Source organism: Anopheles gambiae, chromosome 3 (assembly GCF_943734735.2).
Source record: "Anopheles gambiae chromosome 3, idAnoGambNW_F1_1, whole genome shotgun sequence".
Taxonomy (NCBI): Eukaryota; Metazoa; Arthropoda; class Insecta; order Diptera; family Culicidae; genus Anopheles; species Anopheles gambiae.
Genome location: NC_064602.1, coordinates 23,217,161 through 23,235,819, shown reverse-complemented (window position 1 = coordinate 23,235,819; position 18,659 = coordinate 23,217,161). Strand labels below are relative to the sequence as shown.

The following is an 18,659-nucleotide window of genomic DNA, read 5'->3' as shown; positions in this document are numbered from 1 at the left end:
GGCGGTTTTTGTTTTTATAAAATAAGTCACCAATTATAAACGAGTACCTCGGAGTGGATGCAAATTTTGCCTTATAAATGTTCGTACCTAGTTCTTACATCACATTACATTTGCATTTTTAATAGTGCGATCCACGCATCTGCACCCGTTGCTCCCTTGGCAAAGGATGTCTTTTCTTTCGCACGACTACTTGTCGCTTGACCGTGTTGCGGTTGCAGGTTGCTCGCCCGGGTCTATTTCGACCATGTCAATCTTTTGCATATAATTATGTATAATGTCACATGGAGAGGAGAAGAAAAAACACCCAACAGGCCGCCTGTAAACGGGCACGGGGGAAGCGGTAAAAAGCGGAACGAAGGAACAGCCAGCCACTGCCCAGTGCCAGTCGCAGCGGTGCGTTTCCATACACGTCCGGTTCTGGTGCTGGCTCAAGGTGACTCTGGCGCGGGGTGTAAAAGTGATCGAACGTTTTCGACCCGATGCCGAACGCACCCGGCCGGCCAAAGCCGGCGTCAATGACACCGACATCGTGCTAGGCTTATGGATGACAAAACAAAGGATGTGTAATAAAAATTATAATTTTATTATATTTACCGCAAGTTGCATCCGCTAGCAGCGCTGCACAACTGGCCACTGACACCATTCGTTGGTTTGCGGTTTGGTGCGGCCAGATGGGATGATGGAGCTGGTCAAGGTTGGCAAGGGTTTCAGAATTTGAACGACATATGTCGCGCGCGCGCGTGAGAGCTTGTGCAAAGCGTTCTAGGTCTGAACAACTTAAAACGAGAGAGCGATTGGAGGAGGAAAAAAACACGAAACGAATCTTTAAGGCAACGATGCTGAGGGTTGAAGTACTCAAGTGTAGTTGCCTTTTTGTTTTGCTCCCAGTGTTATCTACATTAACGACGGAAGGTCACGTGCAGACCGTGTTCTTTCACCTTGCCGTATGTCATTGGCAATTGGCCCGAGTGTGGCTATTATCCCAGTCGCGCATACTATTATTATCCCATCAACAGCTGCAATAATCTGGACGAACGAAGGGACTGCCTCTAGACGCAGCAAGTGTCCCAGGAGTCGTTAAAGTTAACGGATTCAAAACATTGTACTAAAAGGAAGTTTCTTTCTCCATGGAACGCAGAGAGAGAGAGAGCGCAGTTATGCAATCAAGCAATTTACGTTTGAATAAGTTAGTATGTTGGTTTATCCTGTCAATCTACATCGTATCATGAATACCCGGACATACAAAAGTATAACAATCAGTTCAAAATCAAACGACAGTGATATTACCCACCTAGTACAGTGCATCATGCGTCCCAGCGTAGTACTATTTGCAGCAATGTTGACTAGCCTTACAGTAGGAGTGCATCACCGCACTACTGACCGTTTGTTGGTGGATTTTGTTACACTCAAACACTGCCACCATGCCATCATTTTCGATTGCCACTCCTCTGCGTTCGATCGTGCCCAAGTGCTAAAAGTTTCCCACAATAGCAGCACGCTCGTTCGCTTCGTCGACATAGCCGCGAACAGCACGCCATCGAGCGTCGTCCGAGCCTTGTTCACACCTCGCCAGCACGCCAAACTGTGCGCCGTGCTCGACTTTGCCTGCCCGGGAGCGCCGAATCTTCTGGAGGAAGTAAGCCCCAGGGAGGGCGCTCGCTGGGCAAATCTTATTGCCCCTCGATTTGCTGTTTTTTGCTTTATCTTTGTAGGTCTCCAAACATCGCTACATGAACAACACCGTCAGCTGGCTGCTACTATCTCGCAACACAACAGCCGACTTGCTGCCGAGAGTGCTATGGAACACGGCCGGAATTCAGATGAACTCGGATCTTGTTGCGGCCATCGAAACCACCGACCATCGAGGGGTGTTTAATCTGTTCGATATCTACTCCAAGGGTCGCCATCTGTGTAAAGATATCTTCCAAACGCTGCTGGGAACGTGGAGCGCTGACGTTGGCTTCCGCCTGACGCCCAACTACAGCCCGTACAAGATTCGGCAAAACTTTAACTTCCTGCAGCTCCGGGGAGTTACCGTGGTTAGCTCTTGATAGAGAAAGAGAGGCGTTTGGATGCAATTTAGGTCATTAGTGCATTGCTCTTTGTTAGATCGATCGAGAAAATGTAACATCGGGCAAGGTCGATCAGCTGTTGGGTGAACCGGGACTGACCAAGGGCATCGTCGCGTTCGTTAAGTATCATTACGCGCTGCTGGTCGTGTTGCGAGATTTTCACAACTTCACGTAAGTCCGTTCGAGCAGCTTCTTCCAGTGCTTATTCTTTAATCCCGTTTTTAAACGAACGTTTTCCCCAAGCATCAAATTTCGTCCAACGCGCGGCTGGGCCGGCCGCTTACGCTCCGGCTATCGGCTGGGGCTGCTCGGTGTGGTGCAGCGCCACGAAACGGATGTCGCCGCGACCGGTATCATCATGCGGCTGAGCCGCCAGCCGGAACTGGACTCGATCCACTACAGCTGGGCCTTCGAGTAAGGGGAGGAGGGGCAAAAACCCACACCGGGTCCAGGTAACACAAAATCGTTAACCCACTGTCTCGTTGCAGAACGGGTTTCATCTACAAAATCACACCGGACATTGGGAGCAAATCGGAAGGAAACGGTTTCGTTGCTCCATTTTCGCTCCCGGTCTGGGTGGCGCTGCTGCTATCGCTCGCCCTGTCGGTGCTGGTGCTGCAGTATCTTGCCCGGCTGTCTGCGGACGAGCGAAACACGCGCGCTACGATGGCATACGTGCTGGACGTGATGGCGTGCGTCGCCCAGCAAGGTGTGCCGAACGTTTCGCGCCTGGTGCCGACGCGCGTCGCCGTGATCGTGCTGCTCGTCGCTAATTTGGTGCTGTACAACTACTACACCTCCACGGTGGTCAGCGGGCTGCTCAGCTCGCAGATGATTGGGCCGGAAACGATCGCGCAGGTGATCGACAGCCCGCTGCTACTGTCCCTGACCGACACGGGCTATCATCGGATACTGTTGCGGGTGAGCCTATCACAGCTATTTTGCCATTTTGCGCTATCGCTAGAGATCGTTACACGCTGGTCGTCGGCGTTTGGTGACTTGCGGCTAACGAGTTCATTTTTGTTCACACTGCAACAGGAACAAACGCTACCGTACAGCACACGGATGCACGAGCGCAAAGCGTTGCCGCCACGGTCACCCAACGATCTGCCCCTGTTTACGGACGTCGAGCATGCGGTACCGTATCTGAGACGCGGCGGACACGTGCTGCACTGCGAGCTGACAGAGGTTTATCCCGCGATCGCCAATCAGTTCACCGCCAACGAGATATGCGAGCTGCGAACGGTAAACGGTCCCGCTTTTGGTAGCAGCAAGCGACGAACCCCGTCTGATAGTTGTTGGATAAATCTGTATCAAAATCTGGCCTTTTGATTGTTGAACCAGGTTGAAGGATTGTACCGGTACGACATACGAGTGATGGCGTTCGTGCTGCCGAAACACAGCATGTACAGCGAGCTCTTCAAGATCACGTAAGTTTGATGGAGTTATCCACCCTCCCCTGTTTTTTGTTTGTTTGTTTTCATCTTTCGGTTTGCATCTTACACCCACTGCCCACCTCTTTTCCCACCCGGTCAACACCCTCCCGAAAGCTTGATGCGGGCACAGGAAACGGGGATCGTAAAGCGGATTTATAGGATCCACAAAATAGCGAAACCAATCTGCCAAGGAAGTGCAACGGTCTACTCGGTGGAGCTGACGGAGGTTTCGCTAGCGTTTATTATATTGGGAGGTTGTAAAAGACGCCAAAAGACGCGGTGGCTGGTGCAGTGGACCGTGGCCGCTTGTATCATGCCGGCTCGCTAATGCTAATGCTGCGTTGGGATTTGTGACCTGTTTTATTTCTATGTTTCTTTCCATTTCTTTTTTTTGCAGTCGGCATCGCACTATCGGGGTTAATTTATCTGGTGGAAAAACGGGAAAGCGTACCGCGGCGCCGTACAATCCGACCGGGGGACCCGTTACAGTAGAAATGTGTATACCGCCGTATCATTGTTGCTTTGTGTGTGTGCATGTGCTTCCGCAAGGGTTCGGATGAGACGTAGAGGATGTTGGTCTTTTTTTATTGAGCAAATAGTGCAGTAAAAAAAACAGAGACCGCTTGATAAATATTTAACAAATAGCTCACAATGGTAATTTCACGTCAATCATAGATCAAACTTGATGATGAATGATATAATTGCGCAATTATGATTGATACGACTACACTCTGATTGCACTTATAAGCGGATGTTTTAGACTGTAAACTCATTTCGATGGTGTTGTTTGACCAACTTGCAAAGAATTGCTATTCACAACATTATGTTTGCATACACGCTGTTAATATTTGCATGTGTAGATCTCGCTTGGACCTTAAGTTTTGACGGACAAATGATAAAGGACATTTTAGCATACAAAAACTCGCAACGTGTTATGATTATGGGCTGTAACGATGGTAAGTTTCGTGAAGTGTCTTTTGATAAGTCTAAAAAAATTGAGTGATGATATGCTCTTTCTAGAGTTTGTGCCGCTTGCTAAGGATCTATTGCTTACTGGTGTGTTCGTACAATCAATGCATTACACTTCTAACGATACATTTTCGAAGACACCAACCTCTGCACCAAGTTCGCCTAATTTGTATACAATTATTGCGGATATTGATTGCTCTACCGTACGGAAGAACATTCAAACGGTAATCAGATCGCACTAACGTAACCTTTTCAACATTATGTGACACTGTTTTAATACTACCATTAAAATAGGTTGAGTTTCAGGACAAGTTCAGCGGATCATACGCTTGGTTGTTCATCGCAAACGAATACAAACTTCAAGATCTTGTGCTGGAACAGAAGAAACCGTTCTGTTTGCGTCTAGATTCAGATGTACTGTGGCTACAGAAAGCAGCAAACAGTTGCTTCTACCATCTTATAGATCTTTTCGCATTAAGCGATAAGCGTTGTGGAACGTTTCAAATGACTCAGGCCGGACATTGGAGACAAACGTCGGGACTTCATATTATTGATGGATTCAGCAAAGTGAAATTAAGAAAGAATTTACATCAAACGATGCTGCGTGGTTTGTTTATGGTAAGGTCTTTTTTTGATTGTGACATCATTTAGACAGGCCATATTTAGAATGTCTTTGGAATTTCTTGTAGCACTCGACACCGGATATGCTTAAAACGAAGCTAAACCATATGTATGGTAACGATACGAGTAAAGCTCTCGGACATGAACTATTCCACTATGCTTTGCTGAACTTTCTACAAGAAGAGCATAACTTTTCGTAAGCATTTTACAAACAAATATGTTTGAAACTTCTTGCTTGTTAGCCGTTTATCTCTTTTTAGGGTAGAATGTCAGTACTCGAGCCAGGAACGTTCTGAAGTTATTCCATCCTATGACGTAGTGGCATCCGGAGTTTTTCAGAGCTTGCAAGACAAACCTTTAAACGCTCGCATATTGTTACAATCTTGGACTTATAGGTGATTGTACAGAGCCACTTTAGTTATCATTCATCTTAAAGTGTTTCTTCCCATCCCTGCAATAGGTTGGGCTTCATATTTCGTCTCACGCCAGAGCTGAACGGTGCAACGAGAGAAACGAGCTACTTATCACCATTTACCGACACTACGTGGTACTCCGTCGCCTCAGTACTGGCCCTCGTTCTGGGCGTTTTGCAATGCATAGCAATATTTCATGCTGAGCTATCGTCCCTCGCTCGCAATCACTACCTAATTGACACGATCGGTTTGATTGCTCAGCAAGGTACCGCGCAGAGTTCGGCATACATTTCGCTGCGAATCGTGCTGTACGCGGTGCTGATTATGGCTTTCCTACTGTACAACTATTACACCGCATCGATCGTCGGGGAATTGCTTAGCTGCTCCAACCAGGGCCCAGCAACGATCGATCAGCTGCTCAATGCGCCACTCGCCGTGATGTTCGCCAACGATTCGTACAATCGGGCACTTGCGGTGGTACGGGCAAACGCTATCAGTTCGATTAATAGCCACAAATTAACTACAACTCTCCATTGCAGGATAATGGCACTGGCGGTTTAATGCAACAGTTTGTACGGGTATCTTATATTGGAATTAATTACCAAATTACATCCACTTATACAGTTACATCCTTTACGAGCAGCAGCACGCCAGGGTACCGGACGCGATGACTTCCGATCGTATCTACGCAGATGTCCGAACAGCTGTTCAGCTGCTGAAGCTGGGTGGTTACGCATTTCACTGCGAACTGACCGAAGCCTTCCGAGCGATAGCCAGCCACTTTGATGCGCACGAAATATGCGAACTGCGTACGGTAAGTAGGAGGAGGTTTGACGCAGCCTTCAGCGTCTCGTATTACCCAGGATCGATTGTCCGGGTTACTTTCACTGTTCCCGGACATCACACACTTCCTGTCTGGCGTCGCAAGGTGGTCGTAATTGTCGCTTATTTTTTTATTTATCACATTTTTCTTCAACTCCCCTTGACGATACCTGTATGCCGGATGTATGCAGATGAAAGGCTTGTACACTGAGCTGCCATTGATGAGCTTTGTGGTACCGCAGGGAAGCATGTACGCTGAGCAGTTCAAAATCACGTAATATAATTCAAAATTCAATAATTATGGGTTTGAAGACTAAAAAGTTTAGTTTTTAATTTAGAATTCCTTTCTATTTATCTTGATTGGCGTAGCCTTACGAGAGCTACAGAGATAGGATTGATAAAACGGCTTTTAAAAACATACAGCAGTGATCAGCCAACTTGTCTGGGTGGACCTTTGGTGCATCCCGTTGTCCTGGCTGGAGTAACAGCGCCTTTCACAATCCTCGCCGGTAATAACGCACAAACAGCGTACATTTACGACGCTAAATAATATGCTTTAACTCTTTTGCAGCTGGTTTTGTTTCCTCCTTTGTTATATTTCTACTTGAAAAGATCATATACTCAATGAAAACGATGAGTCAACCATACTAAACATAGATCGCAGACAAGATTGTGTGCTGTTTAGTGAGGATTTGTAACGAAACTTGCAACAATAAATGCACAAAATAGAAGCATTAATTCTAGCAACGCCCTGGAGTAGTTTGGTCGCGGAAGTTTGATGCACATCCCCTTACAACTCGGTCCACTCGATCGCAATGCAACTGAAACGAGTTGCTGTGGGTTCTACCAGGGCCAAAAACTAGTTCAAAGCTCGTGGATCGTAAAACTGCAGTCCCTCCCAACGGTTCTGATTGTACTTGAATTGCGGCACGGTACACTTTGTAAATGTGCATCAAGAACCATCATCGCTGGGCCAGGGTGCCGAGAGGCCCTTGCGATGCATCAAACGACGGTGGCATCCGTTCAGGGGATAATATTCTCCATTTTTTCTGCCCCTACTCGACACACCGAGGAAAATAATAAAATGCACCGGCTAACGGTTCGCGCCCGGCGGGAAGGTTCCCACCCCGATACTCGTGCGAATCTATGTCTGGCACTCATTGTTTCGGTGTCAGCCCCTTTGGTACGGACAGGGTCCACCGAAACCTTAGTAGACAGGGCTGCACTGGCACCGGGCCTAGCGTTGGCATGTGGTGCAACGATGCTTAAAATGTTAAAGATGATATGTTAAATGCTCACACGCGCTGCGTCCACTCTCTGGGCCCGCGTCGGCACGTTAATGGACGCCCTGCTAGGCTCGGGCAATAGAAATGTTAAGTAAATTATTTGACTGCTAGCGCTGTTCAATAAAATGTGCGCAATGAGCACAGGCCGGGGGGGGGGGGGGCTACTGGTTAGCGTGCGGTGAACTGCTGCAAACTTCCCTCCTCTCCTTCCCCGCCTGGTCAATCAAAACACTTTCCAGCTCATCCAGCTGGTATGATAATAGTCTTGTTGACCTGCGCGCTACACTCCCCGAGCCCCGAGCGAGAGGCCTTGCCATGGGGGATTTTGCGCGGGCGCTTCGTCCACAATTGAACCGCGTGTCTCCCTGCCGCCTGGCCGGGCTCCTCGCGACCCAGGGTTTCTAGATCCCAAAGCAAAAGATCACCCCATGCTCACGCACCCGTCCACCTCACGCAGGTTCTCCCACGTCCACCGACATGGGCAGCGGTGGTGCGCGCGTTGGCTCATTAAAAATGCAATAACGCGTTGATGAGCAAAGTGCAGAAATGTTGACCAACCATGGCTTATAATTAGTCCACTGGAAGACGCTGCAGCCGGATGCCGTGGAAGCTAGGTTAAGCTAGGCCCAGACCGCCTCCCTTATTCCTCTCCGTATCACGTTGCGATCACAAGTCTAAAGTGATCGTCGTGACCGGCCGCTGAGACCGGCTCGCGGTGCAGTAGGGGGAGAACACCCCGCTTTTAGCCCATTTCTGCCACCATATGTGCCATCTTCAATGTTCCTCAAAGCGTGGTGGCCAGGCCCACTAGCTTGATCGCTCGTAAAACTGTAGCTTAAACCTGCGCAAAACGATGCGCGGTGCGGCTGCATGATGATGGTGCGGGCCTGGGGTGCAACCCGCTATCGATCAAAACCTATAATGTGTGGAGGACAGTAATAATATAATTGTAATAATCAACCGTAATAAAAGAAGCGAAGTAAGTAAAACATAATAATAAAGCGAAGAGTTTAAGATCGGCGCGGCACCGCATGCGAGTGGGCTTCAATTTTCACCGTGCGCTTTCTGCTGAGTCTGGCCCCTGCTGCCTCTGCCCAGGAACTGTGATGTGCAGCTTTCGACGATTTCATTTACACCCTCGCCAGGGTCCGTTGAAAGGGGTTGAAGATAAACCAGTTTTGGGTAGTGCAGTCGGGGGTGCAGTTTTCTAACGTTAATTAAAAGGTTTCGTTTTGCCCGGTTTGTGAACTGGCGATGCATTTTGCAACGATTTTTTGAATTTCAAAACCTATGGTAATCCCCACACAATGAACAGGAAGAATTATTACACTTTCTATTACACATGCTAAGCTAGCAGCAATGGTAAACGAGCATTATGAAATGCCTTATGTGGGATACGTGGGATCGTGAAGTTTTGATGCAACAAACTACTAAAAATTACATCATACTGATTACCGTAACACAGAGCAGGAATGAAAAAATCAAGTAAATAGATTTTTTTTTCAGAGAATTGTTTTACCTGGCCTTTTTTTAAATTATTCGTATTCAATAGTGAAATGGCCGTCATTAGTATCTTTATCCGATACCTGTAATTCGTCCATGGAAGAAGTGAAGTTTTTCTGTTAAATAATACAAGTTATCAACATGATATGTTCCAAAACTAATTCCCATAAAAAAGATCAAAAGATATTGAACAAAAAAGTAGTATGTTTAGTATTGATCCAGCGACCAAGCATGCAGCGAACAAGAACGTTCCCAGTCTCTAAGGTTTTAAGCGAAAGTCAGTAGTTAAGATTTATGAGCCGAGATTTCAAGCATAATTGGTGGAACAATCGTCATCCCGCAAGAGCTAGCAACATGCCCGTCGTGGGTTCAAGTCTACAATGGACCGTCACCTCGTCTAGATCCTCCGAATAAGTCTCGAAAGTCTGTATAGCCCATCATGACAGCGTTTGTTACATATTCGTTCGTTAAGTCATTAAGTTAGTTCAATAAGAAGAAGAAGAATAGTAAACATATACAGAGTTGCAGCAGAAGAGGCTACAGCTTGCTATTATTTTAAAGACAACATCATGCGAAATTTTGGGGTCAAAGCCTTGGCCAAATATGGCTTGGCTTTTATAAACTTAGAATAGAGAGAGCATATTCTAACTCAAAACCAAATAATTGCTTTATGGTGCTTTTTGTGAAAAATCTGTGATGTATTTTTCACACTGTCTAAAGGATGCAGTTTTTTTAATCGAAGCTGATTCGCAGATAGCGATATTTCCGCAAACTTATCATAAGCCAATTTAGGTTGCTTGTCCTAGATTCAACTCAGTACTCCGTTTGTCATAACAATAAAATGAACGATCAAACTATTTCCCGAGAAAAACAAACTTTGAGTTTTTCATTAAATATTTTAAAAAAATTAAAAACAAAACACTTTGTTAATTGTCCGTCTATTTCTCATAGTGAGGTGCAAACGATTTGACATTTCGAGCGAACCACACGCACACACACACACTATCAACACACAAAGAAAATCAGCTGTTCTGGGAAGACTTCTATTGAAATACAGGGCTCTTGGTTTGATATTCCTTTGATTTATTTTTCAAAATTCCACAAAAAAATGTTAGTAAAACCATAAAATCATGCAGAAATCCTTCAAAGTTTGTTAAAAAAGAGTTATCAACAACACACTGAAATTTTAATGCTAAATTTGACAGTAAAGTCTGTAAAACACCCCTGTTTTTCCAATTCACGTGCAGAAGAGCCCTGCCCAAAGCCAAGCTAGAGTTTGTTATCATTTTGTATTACCGGCTGGGTGTTGTTATTGTTGTCAAGTTGTATCATAAATTGGATTGCTAAGCGGAAGTAGATTCATAATGCAGTTTAGCTCTACGCTATTAAAACAAGGACTGCAAACATGGAGAACCAACTGGTGCCGAATGTTCTTTGGTAGAAGGAAAACGTAAACACGGTATGGGTTAGCGCGCATTGCATAAACTAATCCCCGATATCTTTCCTCGCTACAGACCCGACCTTGGAGCGTGTAATATCATCACAGAAGTTGGAAACGTTTCCCCGGAAAGAGCGGTCCCAGAGCACATCGTCAAGCCGCCTTACTATTATGTGCGCAATTCACCCAGCACCGGCGAAGGGCAGCCAGAAATAAAGACACGCGAACAGATCACCGGTATGCGAGAAAGCTGCAGATTGGCCGCAACCATATTGAACAGTGCTTGCTCGTTTGCTAAGGTATTATGGAGTTGTGGGACAAGTATTCTAAGACAGCAAATAACTTTTTTTACATTTGCAGGCTGGAGTGACTACAGACGAAATAGACGGCTTTGTGCACGAAGAAACGATCAAAGCGAACGCATATCCTTCCCCCTTGCGGTACTTGGGCTTTCCCAAATCCGTGTGCACCTCCGTGAACAACGTGGCCTGCCACGGCATTCCGGACGATCGGAAGCTGCTTGATGGAGACATCGTCAACATCGATATTACGGTGTTTTTCAACGGCTACCACGGTGACTGTTCGCGAATGGTGCTGGTAAGCAATGTAGACGAGCGGGGAAAATATCTGGTGGAATGCACCGAACAATGCTTAGCAGAAGCAATTCTTTGCTGTGGTCCTGGGCAACCAATATGCGTGATTGGCAAATCGATCGACAAATACGCCAAACGCAAAAAGTTGTCGGTAATGCCAGCTTTTGCTGGCCATGGGATCGGTAGCTATTTCCACGGGCCGCCCAACATTCTACATTTCGGTAAGATACGCCTGACAAGTTTTTTTTTTCAGTTTAACGGTTACAACATTTTCTGTTTTTAGACAATGATTTTCCTGGCGTAATGATTCCCGGCATGACATTCACTATTGAACCAGTGCTGTCGCTGGGCACGTGCGAGGCTGAAATTCTGGAGGACGCGTGGACCGCCGTGTCCACCGATAATGCACGCAGTGCCCAGTTTGAACACACAGTTCTCATAACGAATGAAGGCTGTGAAGTGCTAACGTTAGCGAGTTGATGAGGAAGTGCTGAATAAAAAGTGAGGTTGTTGCAAATGGTTAATACAGGATGCATAAGATCATTTATTGTTCTTAAATTATGCTTGGGATCTAAATCATTGTTCGCTCAAGTAATTTATCACAGAATTTTGGAACAATTGCTAGACTATTTCAATGCAACTACCCACGTGCTACAAATCCACTATACGACCACTAAACGGGTCCTAAACGGCTCAACCTCTGAACATAAAAGGAATCTAAAAATGCATTCTATAAACAGCAAAAAAATAAAGCGCCATCTGTTGATGGGATAGCCACACAGTGGAGTTTTCCTCGCTTTGAGAGCTTTCTCTTTCCTAATGTACCGTTGTATGGTTTCGTATTGAAGTTATGCATCGCTAGAGCAGGAACGGCGACATTCTTTGTTTATTGCTTAAATACTAAACTCTAATGTGAACTAATTGTACAAAAGCAAGTGAGATTCGAATAATGGTCGTTGTTGTTGATACCCCGCGTATCTGACCACATTAACAATCTAATAGATGTTTGCTTAGAAAGTTAGAGAGGTATGTAGGCCATAAATAAAAGTAAGAAACACATTGCTAAAAAAGGATATCAATATAATGATAAGTTATAGAACGCTATCTATTGAGCGAAAGCTATTCCAAGCGCCACAGATTATGCTTAAACGACTGGAAAATTGAATATCCATAGAAAAAAAATGAAAGCTTCACAGCTTCATTGGTTTGATCAATAGGTGGCGTATTACAACTCATCATTACATTGCTATCTTTTTCTTGCAATGCGTTTCGACAAGTTTCATCTAGTCATGACCTATATAGCCTTTGTAGCGACCAGAGCGCCATCTGGTGCGCACACCTAGAACTACCGGCAGAAAATGTTTAACGGGCTAGTTAGGCAGGGACTGCACACAAAGCTAGAGCAGGACAAACAGTGGTAGCATGCTGCACTGCAGCTATAAAAACGGTGGCTTGCTCCATACACGCTCTCTCTCGTCCTAAACGTTTCAACACCGACACGCGCATATCCGTCCGGCTTACCCAACACACACTTCTTCTCCGGCAACTCTCGAACGAACAACACTATTTTTTGCGTCTCTCCCAAACTCACCGTTCCGCGGCTTAAAAGAAAAAAATAAATCGAATTCTACCTAAACGTAGTTCGCCAAGCGTGTTGCGTATCTTTTAAAAAATTAGGGACCACTTTTGTGGCGCCCCTAAAACTGGTGACCCCGACGTGATTCGCAACCCGCCGCGGCCTGCCGTCGGGATCCCCTAAAACTGGTGACCCCGACGTGATTCGCAACCCGCCGCGGATGCCGTCGGGATCCCCTAAAACTGGTGACCCCGACGTGATTCGCAACCCGCCGCGGATGCCGTCGGGATCCCCTAAAACTGGTGACCCCGACGTGATCCGCAACCGACGCCGCGAATTCGTACGTGAGTGTGTGTGTGTACTACGCATCGCAAACTTGTACCGCGTTGAACGTGTTAAAACGTGCCACCGGCAGCGGAGATCGACGCAGAGAAGACAACGTGTGTGTGTGTGCCTACGACCGGGAGTGCTACCAGCGTTAGAGGTACCGGCAACGCAGCTGGCCTCCTCCCCCCTTTCCCTGTAAAGTGTGCAACGAGCGCCCTTTCATCATACACAGGACGTTGAGTGCTGGCCAACGAAAAAACGCAGCAACGCCGTGTTAGTGCGCCCGTAGCTACACGGAGCGTTCCTGCATTCAGCGAACAAAAGAACACCCGCACACGCGCGCGCCGCCTCGAAGCGCGACAAGCGCACACACACCATCATCGGCGCAGCAGAAAAATTCCATCCTTCTTTCGACGGCTGACGCAATCGACGCAATTCTTGGAAGCGGATCGACGACAATCTCCGCTGGTGGTCTCCTCGACGCCGATCACCGCCTCGCAAGCTGTTTCTACACCTCGTGCTACTGGGAATTTTTCCGTTTGTGTGCGCTTCCATCTACGGGTGCGATCAAGAAGGAAGACACCGACGTCGAGTTGCGCACGCAAATTATCCAGCCGTAGCAGTAGTGACACATCGCCGCCATCACGATTTTTTCGCTCGAAGGCGAACCCGCTTGGATCCAGCTGACAAGAAGAACGACGCCGCCATTTTGTCTACACAATTCCGCTGCAAGTAAGAAGACGCCATTTGCTGCTCGCGAAAAAGGACGACGCACACCATCATGCGAGCCAACGCACTTCATCGTTCTCACCTCTACCCGTGCATGAACGTGGAGACAACCAGGAGTGTTTGCGTCATCACCACCGCTTAACACCATAGACGAGAGAGCCGCTGCCGCCATCATCGTGTTCGCGTGGATCTACCCGACCGGGAGGGCCGCTGACAGCAAGCCCCGCGAAGACGCCACTACGCACGCCGTCACCACGACATCGATCATACGTCATCATCATCGTGCTATTAAGGTAAGATCCACCCTTTTACGACTAACTGCGAACATTCTGCAGCGATAAAAAATGATGTGCTACCCCTACGTCAACGGGAAAATCGCCGCCGACCGCCGACCATGGGGTACCTCGCAACCGACCGATAACCGACCTCGCATCCGGACCGCCGAAGACGACTACCTTCCAGTCCGCGCTAGGCACCCAAGCTTTCTATTAGCTTTCGAACAACCTACCGACCACCACCTATTCGGTCAGGAGGCGTTAACTGCCGGTCTCTTTGCTCGTGCCACCATGGACCGCAACGAGGCAGTACGCAATCGACTTCCTCACCACGAACCATCGAAATCTCTCGACGATTAGTATCAACGGAAAATGATCGCCTTGCCACGTTTCTTCGTCGCTACCGATGCCGACACCTAAGCGATTAATCGAATCGATACCGAATCTGCCGCACAGCGGCCCGACCGAAAACGCTACACGCTACGTATGCCGACCTCGAAGCAGAATCCCCACATCAACCGCTACTCGAACCCTAAAGCGAGATCCTTCGCCCAACCGATGACACTACGATTCGTTTGGCAGGACCGTAAGGGGGAACAGGATTCTTCTGCTTTCCTGCTCATCCACTTGCCCAGACATCATCGGGTACTTTTCCGCTCAGCCAGGGTAACCGCTACCGACGAGCACCAATCTGCTTACCTGCTGACCCGAACGATATCAAACCGAAACGTATCGACACTTGTTTCAACGTTCCTACAGGACATCGTCTGGCACTTTGACCGATTGGAATAGTTGCTCGCCCATAGCAACATATCATTCGACCGTCGCTGCAACAAACGTATCACGCTTCATACCAAGCACTTACACAAATTTTCAGATCCAACTAAACGGACACCCCTCGCTTGTGTCCGTCGACCGCCTAAAGCCAGCATATACCACCGAAGGAATAATCTCGTCAGCCCCGCAACTACCGTCACCCGACCAACTGCTGACGAGCCAACGACACGTTACTCCGGTGGCCCAACCACCGTCGACGCAACAATCGACGATGAGCCAGCGTCTCACAACTCCGATGCCCGGACCGTCGACGCTCGACCAGCTGCCATCGTCCAACCAGTCGTCGCTGCCAGATCAGCAGCCAACGGCCACACAGTCGCCTTCGACCATACAGCTGCCGTCAACAAACCAACCGCCGATAGCCCGGAACCGCGCCACACGAACATCACCCATGCCGTCGCTACAACCAGCCAGCTGCACCAACCGCCAGCTGCACCCCACCACCACCTATCCTACGACATATGGAATCGATCGTATCGACCGGTGTTACCAGGGCTCAACGGAAACTCGCCTTCCTCTACGATACCAGTAACACCGATCTAGGAGGGGAATCCTGTAGCGACCAGAGCGCCATCTGGTGCGCACACCTAGAACTACCGGCAGAAAATGTTTAACGGGCTAGTTAGGCAGGGACTGCACACAAAGCTAGAGCAGGACAAACAGTGGTAGCATGCTGCACTGCAGCTATAAAAACGGTGGCTTGCTCCATACACGCTCTCTCTCGTCCTAAACGTTTCAACACCGACACGCGCATATCCGTCCGGCTTACCCAACACACACTTCTTCTCCGGCAACTCTCGAACGAACAACACTATTTTTTGCGTCTCTCCCAAACTCACCGTTCCGCGGCTTAAAAGAAAAAAATAAATCGAATTCTACCTAAACGTAGTTCGCCAAGCGTGTTGCGTATCTTTTAAAAAATTAGGGACCACTTTTGTGGCGCCCCTAAACCTTCTAAATTTCCGAGCAAAAATCTTTATGAATGGTCGTGTGGTCAGATACGTGGGTATCAACAGCAACGACCATTACTCAAATCTCACTTGCTTCAGTGCTGGTGGTGTCCGTTGGAGTTTAGTATTTAAACAATCGTATCGCCGTTCTAGTTCTAGCGATGCATAACTTTAATGCGAAACCATACAACAGTACAGAGGAAATGAGAAAGCTCTCCTCCAAGCGAGGAAGCTCAACTGGTTGGGTATCCCACAAACAGATGGCGCCACCAGCTTTTTTGCTATTTTTAAAATGCATGAGTCGTTTGCCGTCTGCTAAACGAAGTCTTTCTACATTCCGTTTAGGTAGAGAACTTGAGTCGTTTAGAAGCCGTTTAGTAGCCGTTTAGTGGATTTGTGGCACTTCTGTTTTGAGAGAAATGTAATTAAAACTTAGAAAAAGACTAATCATCCACTTAAAACATGTGGCCTAGCCAGTTATGGTGGAAAAGTTAGATCATATTTTCGAATGAAAAAAATATTCATAGGATTTTTAAAATTCTAATCTTACTACGATATGTTATAAAACATTATTATGGATCTTTAAGACAGTTTTCATTCAAAGCTTACAAAAAATTCAAAAGATATACTCTTTTAACCACGAAAAACATCATTGTTCCATACAAAATGAATGGCCTACCCGGGTAGGCGGTTGTACGATTACGTGATGTTTTTTGGTCGTACACAAGACGGTTAACCTACCGAAAACTACCGATAAAATTTTTATGCGCCTACCGAAAACCGTCTAAATAATCTGGCCACACTGGTTCCCTAGAAACGTCAGTTGCAATAGCCACGACAGCTGGCAAACAAAACCTGTGGCCAAGAAGTTGTAGTTACTTTCACCTAAGATCTATGTCTGAGAAAACGATCCGAAATCAATTGCATATGGCTTAAAATAGTTTGCTTTAAGTCAGTTAAAGTTTGTGTAATTGAGTACTCCAATTGTATACTAATATCACAGGACAAAGATAGAGCTAAACTCCGTATCCAGGAAAAGATACAACTCCCTCAAACAAGAACAAGAATAAAGCTACAGTTAACAGAAAGCTGAGCATACTTGCTTGTGATTAGTATGGAGAAATCGAACGAAGGTGCTAAAATGGGACGAGAACGGATCGAAAAAATGTCCGCAGAAGTGGTGGATTCTAACCCCTACAGTCGCCTGATGGCTCTGCAGCGCATGGGAATTGTGAAAGAGTACGAGCGGATCCGGCAAAAGAGTGTGGCCGTTGTCGGTATGTATCACCCATCTGGCCTGCTCCAGATAACAACAATGATTGAATCTAACGAACATAATTGTTTTTATAGGCGTCGGAGGTGTCGGTAGCGTAACGGCGGACATGCTGACCCGGTGCGGTATCGGCAAGCTGATGCTGTTCGACTACGACAAGGTTGAGCTGGCGAATATGAATCGACTGTTCTTTACCCCGGACCAGGCGGGCTTATCAAAGGTGGAAGCTGCCGCGAAAACACTCAACTTTATCAACCCGGACGTGGCAATCACCACGCACAACTACAACATCACGACGGTGGACAACTTTGACCACTTTCTCGGCGCTATTCGCACGGGCGGCATCGAGCAGGGCACGCCGGTCGATTTAGTGCTTAGCTGCGTGGACAACTTTGAGGCACGCATGGCGATCAACACGGCTTGCAACGAGCTCAGTCTGAACTGGTTCGAATCGGGCGTGTCGGAAAATGCCGTCTCCGGTCACATACAGTTCATACGGCCGGGCGAGACGGCCTGCTTTGCCTGCGCTCCGCCGCTCGTGGTGGCGGAAAACATCGACGAGAAGACGCTGAAGCGGGAAGGCGTTTGTGCGGCCAGTCTGCCCACGACGATGGGCATTGTGGCGGGCATGCTGGTACAAAATACGCTCAAGTATTTGCTTAACTTCGGCACCGTGTCGGACTACCTCGGGTATAATGCCATGATCGATTTCTTTCCCCGCATGAGCCTCAAACCGAACCCGACGTGTGACGATCGGTTTTGCATCGAGCGGCAGCGGGACTATCTGGCCAAACCGCGCAGTGAGACGGCAGTTGCTGCCGAAGAGGAACCGGAAGGTCCTTTGCACGAAGATAATCTGTACGGGATTGAGCTGGTGGCGGATGATGCGGACACAGCGGGCAAAAGTGATGAGCAAGTGGCGGCCCCCACGCACGGCAGCAACATTGCGGAAGGGTTAAAGCTGGCGTACGATGCACCGGTGGTTGAGGCGGAAACTGGTCAAGTATCGGTCGATAATGACGTTAGCCTGGATGAACTGATGGCGCAGATGTCTGGCATGTGCAAACCTTCCGAACAGAAGTAAAATGTATTTTTTTTTTATTGTTACGACAGCATTATTGGGAATTAAATATTTACGCGACGCGAAATGAAATATACTCTCTGATTGATGTTTCTTTGCTACATTGCTTAAACTGAACCTCGTAATCATAAATGATGGTTATAAGTTTTACAATTAACATTTAAAATTTATAATGCATATAGAGGGCTAAATGTGGATCGTTTCCCTGAGAGGTTTTGTCAACACTCAAGAACTTTGTGGAGATTATTTCCTAATATTACTACCCACAGACCTGACAGACTGTGGCATACTTACCTTGAGAAGTTGCTTCGTCCAAGGTCCGGACTTCGCTTCATTTTTCAATCCGAATGTGTCGATACAATGTGCTTTAGCGCGAGTAGATCAATTGAACAGTATTCAGAGTCACGTGAACATGCATTAGGGAGCGATTAGAAGCTGCCCAATGTCCTACAATGTTT

General features: G+C 47.3%; 3 protein-coding genes across 3 annotated transcripts; all 3 read left to right on the top strand.

Annotated features, from left to right (window-relative positions):
* The first annotated feature begins 1,714 nt into the window (after positions 1-1,714).
* LOC3291880 (ionotropic receptor 75a) lies at positions 1,715-7,031 on the top strand. The gene is made up of 12 exons (XM_061663131.1): positions 1,715-2,039; positions 2,110-2,243; positions 2,316-2,486; positions 2,561-2,993; positions 3,111-3,317; positions 3,417-3,502; positions 5,559-5,988; positions 6,051-6,079; positions 6,136-6,325; positions 6,525-6,607; positions 6,703-6,842; positions 6,905-7,031. The coding sequence occupies exons 1-12, from the start codon at positions 1,731-1,733 to the stop codon at positions 6,982-6,984; spliced, it is 2,292 nt and encodes a 763-aa protein (XP_061519115.1). The 5' UTR covers positions 1,715-1,730; the 3' UTR covers positions 6,985-7,031.
* Positions 7,032-10,332: 3,301 nt separating this feature from the next.
* On the top strand, positions 10,333-11,677 carry LOC1279971 (methionine aminopeptidase 1D, mitochondrial). The gene is made up of 4 exons (XM_319760.5): positions 10,333-10,572; positions 10,637-10,859; positions 10,921-11,374; positions 11,437-11,677. The coding sequence occupies exons 1-4, from the start codon at positions 10,487-10,489 to the stop codon at positions 11,631-11,633; spliced, it is 960 nt and encodes a 319-aa protein (XP_319760.5). The 5' UTR covers positions 10,333-10,486; the 3' UTR covers positions 11,634-11,677.
* A 4,982-nt stretch (positions 11,678-16,659) lies between these two features.
* LOC1279970 (ubiquitin-like modifier-activating enzyme 5) lies at positions 16,660-18,273 on the top strand. Its single transcript, XM_319759.5, has 2 exons — positions 16,660-17,124; positions 17,198-18,273. The coding sequence occupies exons 1-2, from the start codon at positions 16,962-16,964 to the stop codon at positions 18,202-18,204; spliced, it is 1,170 nt and encodes a 389-aa protein (XP_319759.5). The 5' UTR covers positions 16,660-16,961; the 3' UTR covers positions 18,205-18,273.
* The last annotated feature ends 386 nt before the right edge of the window (positions 18,274-18,659 follow it).